We start from the raw sequence: 12,097 nt of genomic DNA, 5'->3' as shown, positions 1-12,097 counted from the left end.
GTTACACCCCTCTCCTCTATGTAATAAACATAGTTACACCCCTCTCCTCTATTTAATAAACATAGTTACACCCCTCTCGTCTATGTAATAAACATAGTTACACCCCTCTCCTCTATTTAATAAACATAGTTACACCCGTCTCCTCTATTTAATAAACATAGTTACACCCCTCTCCTCTATTTAATAAACATAGTTACACCCCTCTCCTCTATTTAATAAACATAGTTACACCCCTCTCCTCTATTTAATAAACATAGTTACACCCCTCTCCCCCATTTAATAAACATAGTTACACCCCTCTCCCCCATTTAATAAACATAGTTACACCCCTCTCCCCCATTTAATAAACATATTTACACCCCTCTCCCCCATTTAATAAACATAGTTACACCCCTCTCCCCCATTTAATAAACATAGTTACACCCCTCTCCCCCATTTAATAAACATAGTTACACCCCTCTCCTCTATTTAATAAACATAGTTACACCCCTCTCCCCCATTTAATAAACATAGTTACACCTCTCTCCCCCATTTAATAAACATAGTTACACCCCTCTCCCCCATTTAATAAACATAGTTACACCCCTCTCCTCTATTTAATAAACATAGTTACACCCCTCTCCTCTATTTAATAAACATAGTTACACCCCTCTCCTCTATTTAATAAACATAGTTACACCCCTCTCCTCTATTTAATAAACATAGTTACACCCCTCTCCCCCATTTAATAAACATAGTTACAGCCCTCTCCTCCATTTAATAAACATAGTTACACCCCTCTCCTCTATGTAATAAACATAGTTACACCCCTCTCCCCCATTTAATAAACATAGTTACACCCCTCTCATATGCAGCATGATGGAATGTCAGTTTTAGGGCCTTCAGGAAAGAAGGCATACAGTTCAGGTCAATGGACAGCAACTCATCTCTTTCTGTGCATGTTTACAGTTCAGGTCAATGGACAGCAACTCATCTCTTTCTGTGCATGTTTACAGTTCAGGTCAATGGACAGCAACTCATCTCTTTCTGTGCATGTTTACAGTTCAGGTCAATGGACAGCAACTCATCTCTTTCTGTGCATGTTTACAGTTCAGGTCAATGGACAGCAACTCATCTCTTTCTGTGCATGTTTACAGTTCAGGTCAATGGACAGTCTACAGTACATACTGGTAGTATTGACCTGTATTATAATAGACTCTGGAGGGTGCTTGTATTTATCCTATTTCCTTACATTTCAGTCATTTACCAGAAGCTCTTATCCAGATCGACTTACAGTGAGTGCATACATTGTTGTGTGGTACTTCACACATATACAAGTGTCTATTATAAGCATGTGTCTATTATAAGCATGTGTCTATTATAAGCATGTGTCTATTATAAGCATGTGTAAATTGGAAATGTGTTTCTTGCATATCCCGACTCCCCCTGAGACGCCTTCTAAAAATGGGTTCATGGCCAGCCATTATTAACGGCTAGGGTTAACAGGCTGACCACACCGCTCGTTTAAAAATAAATGTAGGAATCTATATTATTCAATTATTGCATCCACACTGCTCACGCGAGTCTACGAGCGTCTGCGTTACCAAGGGCTAAAATAGAAGTCATTCCTATTTCTAAACGCAGATCGCGCTGAAAGTCCTGCCTCTCCCATCTCCTCATTGGTTTATAGAAGCAGGTACCCACGTGCCATCTCCTCATTGGTTATACCCACTTGGGTGATTGAAAGACTAACTGTTTTGCCGGTCGTCATGGTAATACTATGAAAGTTTAGATGCCAATCACCATATAAGTTGAAAGATGAAAAAGCCTGGAAGGAGGAGAGATGACTAGAAACGATTCAGTTGACCGTTTTATCTGTGGATTAATTGGCGGAGTAGAGGACCTTGTGCATTTCAAGTAAAATAACAACCTAATGTTTATATCCCAGGACAAATTAACTAGCAACAGCAAGCTAGCTAAATAGGTCAAATTAGCTAGCAACAGCAAGCTAGCTAAATAAGACAAATTAACTAGCAACAGCAAGCTAGCTAAATAGGACAAATTAGCTAGCAACAGCAAGCTAGCTAAATACGACAAATTAACTAGCAACAGCAAGCTAGCTAAATAGGACAAATTAGCTAGCAAGTGTAAGCTAAATTACCATAAATGTTTAATGCATTTCGACCTGTCCCCAAATTAATATAATTGGTTCAGAGTTTATTGTTATATTTTAACCTGCGTGTTGAGATCGCGTTTGGTTTAGGGGAACAAAATAAATTTATGAACGATGGCGCACAATGGCACACGCGCATAGCCGGTTTGGGTTCCATGTAAGTGCCTTGCTCAAGGGCACAGACATATGTTTTTTCTCTCCTTTTCAGCTCGGGTATTCAAACTAGTAACCTTCAGGCCTGACGCTTTAACCACTAGTCTACCTTCCACCCCCTTCATTTGAAAGCTGTAAGTAGATAGCGGCCTTGCCTTTATCGGTTCAGGCAACGTGTTGGTCATGAACATTTCCCTCTGTGCACTTGTCAAGATATTGTCTTTACACTCATAATGTCAATGTGAATAATTCTCTATACTTCCTTTTTTTAAACTTCCAATTTGATCACAAAAAAAGGTGAAAAAATGGGAAATTAATTTAACCCCAGTTAATCTGCTTTAAATTTAATATGAGAATTACATCACAATAACAACAAATATGAAGTCAATTAGCGTTTAGCTTCTGATGTGTATGGTATTAAACAATACTATCACAGTTGCTTCATTGGTTCCGGTTTCCTCATAAATAATGTGTATTTTAATGCAATATTGCCATATTCTAACGAGTGTATTTTAATGCCATATTGTAACGGGAAGCAAGTACAGGGAGTGAGTGTTTTAATAAATAAACCAAACAATAAACACGAAACACAAACAACACACCGACATGAAAACAGAGTCAATAACACCTGAGGAAAGAACCAAGGGGAGTGACAGATATAGGGAAGATAATCAAGGAGGTGATGGAGTCCAGGTGAGTGTCATGAGGCGCAGGTGCGCAAGACGATGGTGACAGGTGTGCTGGATAATCAGCAGCCTGATAACCTAGAGGCTGGAGAGGGAGTATACGTGACACATATAAATAATGATACTTTAAAGTGGCAACACTGGTCAACAGCTTTATCATAGATTCAATATCTGGCACCGTATCAGTTGTCTCAGATTAGTGCCTTTTAGATCACACCGAATAAGATTACATGGACAGGGTTTGTTGTTTTCAATCTTCCCTGTGACTTGCCCAGACTGCAACTGCGATGAGTAACAACGTAACCTGCGTTGCTCGCTACCATGACAAAGACCAAAGCCAGCAGGAGTAGCATTAAGGACAGTGGTGTCTCTCTTTCACACTTGAAGGATCTTTTAAACGACCAAAAATATTTTTAGAAGGAGTTGCTACAACAACAAGAAAATAGCTTCAAGTGTTTTGTCCAAATACTGGTTGAGTCAACTAATAAAAGAATGGCCGACCTGACCAGAGAGGTCCAGGACCTGAAGAATAGTTTGCAGTTCTCCCAGGGTCAGCTCGATGAGTTTAAACAGGAGAATGGCAAGATGACAGCAATCTGTAAGTCAGTGAGAGAGGACTTTAGTTCTGTATGTGAATCCATGATAACAATGACAGATAAATCAGACTATGTCGAGGGAAAATCAAGGCGGAACAACATGGTGTGGACAGAATTGCAGAATCTCCACGAGACCTGGACGGAGTTTGAAGACACAGTGAGGGAAATGATCTCTGAGAAATTGAAGATGGACCACAGGAAGATTGAGGTGGAGCATGCCCACACCCACCGTGACTGGGCCTGCCCACTGGCCCAGGTGACAGGCCCAGGCCAATAGTGGTTAAGTTCCTGAGGTTCAAGGACAAGGTAGCTGGAAGGAGCCAAGAACTTGAGAGGAACGTATATCTTCATCAATGGGGACAAACCTGAAGCTCTACACCAGAAGAGGAAAGAACTGATCCCAGCCATGAAAGACATTGCGTACATCTGCTATGACAGTCTCATTGTCCACCCTCCCTCCCAGAAGCCTGGAAGGGATGAGAGAGCCAAGCCTTTGGGTTCGTAGCTTCAACCCCGAAGCACACACACACACACACCAATTGATTAATGGACTGCTGAATGTATATTTTATTATCTTGCTTTGTTTGCTCTTTTCAGTATTATGTCTATCTCTGATAAGCTACACAGGAAAGGGCTGAAAATAGTCCATATTAATATATGTAGCCTTAGAAATAAGGTTCTTGAAATCAATAACTTGCTAACATCAGAGAACATTCATATATTAGCCATTTCTGAGACTCACTTAGATAATTCATTTGATGATACAGCAGTAGCAATACAAGGATATAGCATTTATAGAAGAGACAGAAATGCTGATGGGGGAGGTGTTGCTGTATATATTCAGAACCATATCCCTGTAATGCTTAGAGAAGATATCATGTCAGGTGTTATTGAAGTGTTGTGGTTGCAGGTTCACTTGGCACATCTAAAACCTTTTCTTTTAGGGTGTTGCTATAGGCCACCAAGTGCTAACAGGCAGTATCTAAATAATATGTGTGAAATGCTTGATAGTGTATGTGATGTACACAGAGAGGTCTACCTTCTTGGGGACTTGAGTATTGACTGGTTTTCATCAAGCTGTCCGCTCAAGAGGAAGCTTCTCACTGTGACCAGTGCCTGTAATCTGGTTCAGGTTATTAATCAACCTACCAGGGTGTTTACAAACACTACAGGAACAAGATCATCTACATGTATCGATCACATTTTTACTAATACTGTAGAACTTTGTTCTAAAGCTATTTCCGTACTCATAGTGGAAATATCCAGGAAAGCCAAAGTTCCAACATTTGGGTCTAAAATAGTGTATAAGAGATCATACAAAAGATTTTTCTGTGACTCTTATGTGGATGATGTTAAAAATATTTGTCGGTCTGATGTGATTATTGAGGAGCATCCAGACGCTGCACTTGATGAATTTATGAAATTGCTTCTACCAATTATTGATAAACATGCACCTGTTAAGAAACTGACTGTTGGAACTGTTAAGGCTCCACGGATTGATGAGGAATTGAACAACTGTATGGTTGAAATAGATGGGGCAAAAGGAGTGGCTAATAAGTCTGACTGCACATCTGACTGGTTGACTTATTGCAAATTGAGAAATGATGTGACTAAACTCAACACAAAGAAGAAGAAACTATACTATGAAGCCAAGTTCAAGTACTTTAAATGAAATTATTGGGCACAAAGACAATTTCAACTGCATCTTTCATCAAATCAGATGGCTTATTCATCACAAAACCATTTGACGTTGCCAATTATTTTAATGATCACTTTATTGGCAAACGTAGGCAGGAAATGCCAACAACGAACAGTGAGCCATCGTATTCATGCATAAAAAAACTAATAATGAAAGAAAGGCATTTCAAGTTTGAATTTTGTAAAGTTAGTGTGGGAGAGTGGAACAATGATTGTTATCGATCAATAATGACAATCCTCCTGGCATTGACAACTTAGATGGAAAGCTACTGAGGATGGTAGCTGACTCTATAGCCACTCATATCTGTCATATCTTTAATATGAGCCTAGAGGAAAGTCTTTGTCCTCAGGCCTGGAGGGAAGACAAAGTAATTCCGCTAATCAAGAGTAACAGCAGACCTATAAGCTTGCTGCCAGCTCTTAGCAAACTGTTGGATTTTTTTTGTTGACCAAATACAATGCTATTTCTCTGTAAACAAATTAACAATAGACTTTCAGCACGCTAATAGGCTCTAACCAGAATAGAAAGAGGAGTGGGAGGCCCCGGTGCACAACTGAGAAAGAGGACAAGTACATTAGTGTCTAGTTTGAGAAACAGACACCTCACAAGTCCTCAACTGGCAGCTTCATTAAATAGTACTGGCAAAAACACCAGTCTCAACGTCAACAGTGAAGAGGCGACGCCGGGATGCTGGCCTTCTAGACAGTTGCAAAGAAAAATACATATTTCAGACTGGCCAATAAAAAGAAAAGATTAAGATGAGCAAAAGAACACAGACACTGGACAAAGGAACTCTGCCTAATAGGTCAACATCCTGGAGTCACCTCTTCACTGTTGACGTTGAGACTAGTGTTTTGCGGGTACTATTTAATGAAGCTGACAGTTGAGGACTTGTGAGGCCTCTAATGTACTTGTCCTCTTGCTCAGTTGTGTACCGGGGCCTCCCACTCCTCTTTCTATTCTGGTTAGAGCCAGTTTGTGCTGTTCTAAAGTGTGGTGTACCGCAGGGCAGCTCTCTAGGCCCTCTACTCTTTTCTATTTTTACCAATGACCTGCCACTGGCATTAAACAAAGCATGTGTGTCCATGTATGCTGATGATTCAACCATATACGCATCATTAACCACAGCTAATGAAGTGAACCGCAGCTAATGAAATTAACCACAGCTAATGAAACCCTTAACAAAGAGTTGCAGTCTGTTTTGGAATGGGTGTCCAGTAATACGCTTGTCTAGGAGCATTTTATTTGGTACAAATCATTCCAGTTCTAGACCTCAGCTGAATCTAGTAATGAATGGTGTGGCTGTTGAACAAGTTGAGGAGACTAAAATACATGGCGTTTGTAAGGACCGACGCCGGAGACGAGAAGCAGGTACGGGGAGTTGACATTTAATTAGGAACAGACAAAGAGCAAGACAGAAACAGCATCAGCACACGGATACACAATGACAATCAGTGCACCAGCGGGGAGCTGACAACTATAGGGGAGGTAATGAACAGGTGATTGAGTCCAGGTGAGTCCAATAATACGCCGATACACGTGACGGGGGAAGGCGGGTGTGCGTAATGACGGTGGCAGGAGTGTGCAATGCTGGGAAGTCTGGCAGGGGAGAAAGCGGGAGCAGGCGTGTCAGTGCTCCCCCCCCCCCCCCCCTCTAGGGGCGCCACCCGGCGTCCCACCTGGGCGAACCTGATGGGCCGGCCGAGGGACGGGCACTGGACAAACCGGCAGGCATGAGAGCCTGGCGAGCCGGCTGAGGCATGAAGGCCTGTTCATCCCGCTGAGGCATGAAGGCCTGTTCATCCCGCTGAGGCTTGGGAGCTTGATGATCCGGCAGAGACGTTGCAGCCTGACTAGGCCGGCTGGGCGTAAACACCTGACGATCCGGCTGAGGCCTGATGTGGGATGGGCGCCTTCCGAGCCAACCAGGGCAAGAAACGTCTCGAGCCAGCTAGGGTGTGACAGCCCGACGAGCTGGCTTAAGCACCCCTGGTTCCATCGGTGTCGGGCCGCGGACCCGACGTCACTACCAACCGGAACGTCAGCACTCCCCAATGCTTCGTATGATGGCTGCTGCATTCTGTAAGGACCGCCGCCGGAGACGAGAAGCAGGTACGGGGTCATTTAATTAGAAACAGACAAAGAGCAAGACAGAAACAGGGTCAGCACACGGATACACAATGACAAATGACAATCATTGTTGCAGCGGGGACAGAGATGGGGAACTGACAACTATAGGGGAGGCAATGAACAGGTGATTGAGTCCAGGTGAGTCCAATAATACGCCGATGCACGTGACGGGGGAAGGCAGGTGTGCGTAATGACAGTGGCAGGAGTGCGCAATGCTGGGGAGCCTGGAGCGGGGGGGAAGAGAGGGAGCAGGCGCGACAGCGTTACCTTAGATTGTAAATTGTTCTGGTCAAAACATATAGATTCAATGGTTGTAAAGATAGGGAGAGGTCCGCAATAAAGAGATGCCCTGTTTTTTTTGACACCACACTCCAAAAAGCAATTACTCCAGGCTGTAGTTTTGTCTAATCTTGATAATTGTCCAGTCATGTGGTCCAGTGCTGCAAGGAAATACCAAGTTAAGCTGCAGCTGGCCCAGAACAGAGCGGCACATCTTTCTCTTCACTGTAATCAGAGAGCTGATATAAATACTATGCATGCCAGTCTCTCTTGGCTAAGAGTTGAGGAGAGACTGATTGCAACAATTATTCTATTTATAAGAAACAAAATCCCAAATGGTTTGCATAGTCAACTTACACACAGCTCTGACACACACTTACCCCACCAGGCATGCCACCAGGGGTCTATTCACAGTCCCCAAATCCAGAACAAATTCAAGAACACGTACAGTATTACATAAAGCCATTATTGAATGGAACTCCATTCCATCTCATATTGCTCAAAGAAACAGCAAGCCTGGTTTTAAAAAACAGATAAAGCAACACCTCTCCTGTATTTGACCTAGACCGTTTGTGTGTGTGTATTTACATGTAGGCTACTGTACAGGTGCCTTTTAAAATAAATGTACGTAGTTCTGTCCTTGAGCTGTTCTTGTCATTTAATGTTCTGTATTATGTCATGTAGACCCCCAGGAAGAGTAGCTGCTGCTTTTGCAACAGCTAACGGGGATCCTAATAAAATACCAAATACCAATAAATCCTAGATCAACACTGCTATTCTGAGATGTTTGATACCTACATCCCCAAATCGAAAACATTACACCTGCAGAGTATTTCTTTGTGAAACGGTGTTTTTTGACTCACTACGTGCCATGCTATGTGTCAATAGAATCCTTTTCAACCAATCCACTTCCCTTTTGTTTTTTTTTTAACTTTTTGTTCAATTTTCACATCCTACCTTTTCTTTGAGTCTGAATTATAAATGACTTCCTAAGTATGTATCCACCTTTCAAAACCAGTACAACTATGTGGACAAAAAAAAATGATTCTTCAAGAGATGAAGTAGCAAAGAACCCGGGGCCAGATTTACTAAGAGGATGCACCTGTAAAAAACATATCAAACTGTTATTTACAGAGGGGACTAGATCACAGAATGCACCTTTACTTACAATTTACCTTCAAATATGATCTTTACACGTTGTGTTTTAGTCCCTCTTGTAAACAAAAGCAGGTGCAGAGTTTGCACAGGTGAGACAGGCCATTAGTTTTAACACATTTGAGAACCATACACTTCCTTAACTGTTTAACTACTTAATTCTAAATTGAAATGATGGTTCCTGGGACTACTATATACATTTCATTGACACAAATGGCTATGAACTAGCCTGATCCCAGATCTGTTTGTGCTATCACGTCAACTCCTTGTCATGCCAAATGACAATGAGTGGCAATGAGTGGCACGATGGCACAAACAGACTTGAAGCCAGGCTAGGAATGAACCATCCCGTAACAGAAGTGGTGAAACAATGATAGAACAATGTTCTCATTAGTGGGGACAAAGCTAACACAAACAATAGTCTGCATTGAAACCTACAGTAGTAGACTAGTTTAGTATTTCTAGTTCAGTCAGCAACACCTCAGTCGTGCGCCATTGTTTACTTGTTTTTCCAAGTTGCTGCCATATTATTTCCTGTCACGTGGAGAAAGTATTTCCTGTCACGTGGAGAAAGTATTTTCTGTCACGTGGAGAAAGTATTTCCTGTCACGTGGAGAAAGTATTTTCTGTCACGTGGAGAAAGTATTTCCTGTCACGTGGAGAAAGTATTTCCTGTCACAAGGAGAAATAAAAAAATGTCATCCTGAAACTTTAAAAAAAAGTAGGAATATGAAACAGTGTAACTTCCAAGACATCTGTATAAGGCACCGTTAAAACCATTCAGCTTAAGTAGAACTCATCTTGTCTGAGATAGACAGGGACGACTTTAGTACCTATACAGATCTAGGATCTTAATTTGAGCCAGTTTGCTACAGCGGGAAAATTATCCTGCAGCAACAGGAAATGTGAATTATTATGTTGATTGTAATTCAAGGATCTTTTTTTGTAAGGGTTGATACGTAATACGTTTGGGCAAATAAAGTCTGACATTTTAACCTTGAATGCACTAAAAGTTTGCATTTCCTGCTGTGCTAGAAAATTCTCATAAACCAAAAAGAATAATCAAATTAAGATTCTACATCTGTACTGCTTCCCCGTCGGGCCTATCTTTTAAAAATCGGTTATATGACAATCAGAATTACATAGCTTTGAAGGAGGATGTTGTAATTCACTTAAACTTCTTAAAACGGTTATCTTCACCATTTTACCAGTCATCTATGGAGTCTCAAATTGACACTATGATACTACGCCAGTAATCAGAATCAGTCGGTCATGATCCGACTATTGTTGTATAAGTATAATTCAAAGTCTAATACGTTAACTTCTTAAAGAACGCTGTATTGGACAGGCAGTGACAGTGCCTTCTGGTCCCTGTATGTATATATGCTGCTTTTGGCCCAACTGCCCCAGAGGAATCAACTGTGCTTTAATGGAGTTTCTAATAGCAGTTGAACTGAAACGACTTGAGGGACGGTGTTGCCATCGTCTCGACGAGATCACGATGAGGAATATTAATAGTCTTTATGGTGTCATTGAAGAAGGAAGTGAGTTGTATCGCTGCAGAGATCAGCGGTGCAGGTGTGTTGTGCGATGAGTGGCCTGCAGGACTTGACAAGGGTCTCAAGCCCAACTGAGTGAACTGGTAAAGGCAAGGGAATCTACTGGCAGCGTTCACTAACAGATACTATGAATATGTATGCTGGAATGTAAATATTGAGTGAACTGGTAAAATCAGAGGAATCTACTCCCAGCATAACAGACATCAAGACTGCCATTGCGTATGCTGTCCATGATGCTGGACAGCAGGCGTACATAGAGAGACGGGAGTTGCTGTCCAGCGTCCTGGAACGTATTACTTTGCTGAGGGACCTAAAAACGGCCATTCCAGGTTGCGTAAGTTTATGACATCAATCCGTTTAATTGCCTATTGGCTGTCCGGCTTAATATGCAGCGCTGTAAATGAATCATTCTATTGGCTTGCCCTACTGGCCTGCTTAATATGCAGCGTTAAAAATGACCCATTCTTAAAATAGCATATCCTAATACTTCTATGAATGCTGGCTATCTCACATAAATCCACTGAACAAGACATGTCTGTGGTGTGTGTTAGCTTGTATGAGGACTTGAAACACAAATACTTGAATCTTTCTACAGTATTGCGGGGAGGACGTGTCTCGCGTCACAGCGCTGCGCTTCAGCGGGTAAGTGACAAAACTCGGGACAGAAGCAAGTGTAAGGGGAGCCTGTTATACCGCAGACTCGGAAGATGTTACTCACACACTCGGCTGGCCAATGAAATTGATTCCCCCCTCTTTTTCATTATCGCCCAAGAGAGAAAGCATGCAAGGCTAGAGGCTATGTCTCACCGGCGGTGATTGTGTTCGGCTTCGATCGTTCTCCACAGAAACACTGCAGCATATGCGCTCCTTTCTGAAGGAATGGCCTCAGAATCCTCATTGATTTGGGTTGGTGGGAACCTTCCTCAATCCAAGCAATCCGGACAGCTATCACAACACTGGGTCAGGTAGCATAGCGTATAGCCAGCCACCTTCACTAAGAGCAGCTGCTCTCTAGGTTCACAAGCCTCAAAACGCCAGAAGGGCACAGTGTCCAGGACAAATTACGCTCAAACGAGGCATCTTGACTGTGTTTTTCTCTCCTCTTCTCAGCCACCGACAATCATTTGTCTTCACAACACTCTGTCTTCCAAGGCTAGGCTACGCAAGGACGTTAGGATGTGCTCCTAATTTGTACAGTCCCTGTCTTTACTAGGGGACGTAATATCAGGGATGGGAGAGAGAGGGGGGGTTAGAGAAAGGTGGGAGAGAGAGAGAGAGAGCGTGAGAGAGAGCGAGAGAGAGAGCGAGAGAGAGAGCGAGCGAGAGAGAGAGAGAGCGGAGAGAGAGAGAGAGAGAGAGAGAGAGAGAGAGAGAACGAGAGAGAGCGGAGAGAGAGCGAGAGAGAGAGAGAGTGAGAGCGGAGAGAGAGCGAGAGAGAGAGAGAGCGAGAGAGAGCGGAGAGAGAGAGAGAACGCGCGAGAGAGAGAGAGAGAGAGAGAGAGAGAGAACGAGAGAGAGCGGAGAGAGAGCGAGAGAGAGAGCGAGTGAGAGCGGAGAGAGAGCGAGAGAGAGAGAGAGCGAGAGAGAGCGGAGAGAGAGAGAGAACGCGCGAGAGAGAGAGAGAGAGCGGAGAGAGAGCGAGAGAGAGAGCGAGAGAGAGAACGAGAGAGAGAGAGAGAGAGCGAGAG

General features: G+C 42.8%; 1 protein-coding gene across 1 annotated transcript in view; it reads right to left on the bottom strand.

The window, feature by feature from the left end:
* Positions 1–11,635, bottom strand: part of LOC110508236 (fibroblast growth factor 12) — a 52,326-nt gene extending 40,691 nt beyond the window's left edge. Inside the window, exon 1 of the mRNA XM_036966250.2 lies at positions 11,217–11,635. Coding sequence (XP_036822145.1) covers positions 11,217–11,307 — 91 coding nt within the window. The 5' untranslated portion in view covers positions 11,308–11,635. The remainder of the gene's footprint in view (positions 1–11,216) is intronic.
* Positions 11,636–12,097: the final 462 nt, after the last annotated feature.

Source organism: Oncorhynchus mykiss, chromosome 28 (assembly GCF_057628025.1).
Source record: "Oncorhynchus mykiss isolate SJ-2025 chromosome 28, ASM5762802v1, whole genome shotgun sequence".
In the NCBI taxonomy this organism is placed as follows: domain Eukaryota; kingdom Metazoa; phylum Chordata; class Actinopteri; order Salmoniformes; family Salmonidae; genus Oncorhynchus; species Oncorhynchus mykiss.
The sequence above is the reverse complement of the archived record's forward strand: the minus strand, read 5'-3'. Positions and strand labels throughout refer to the sequence as shown.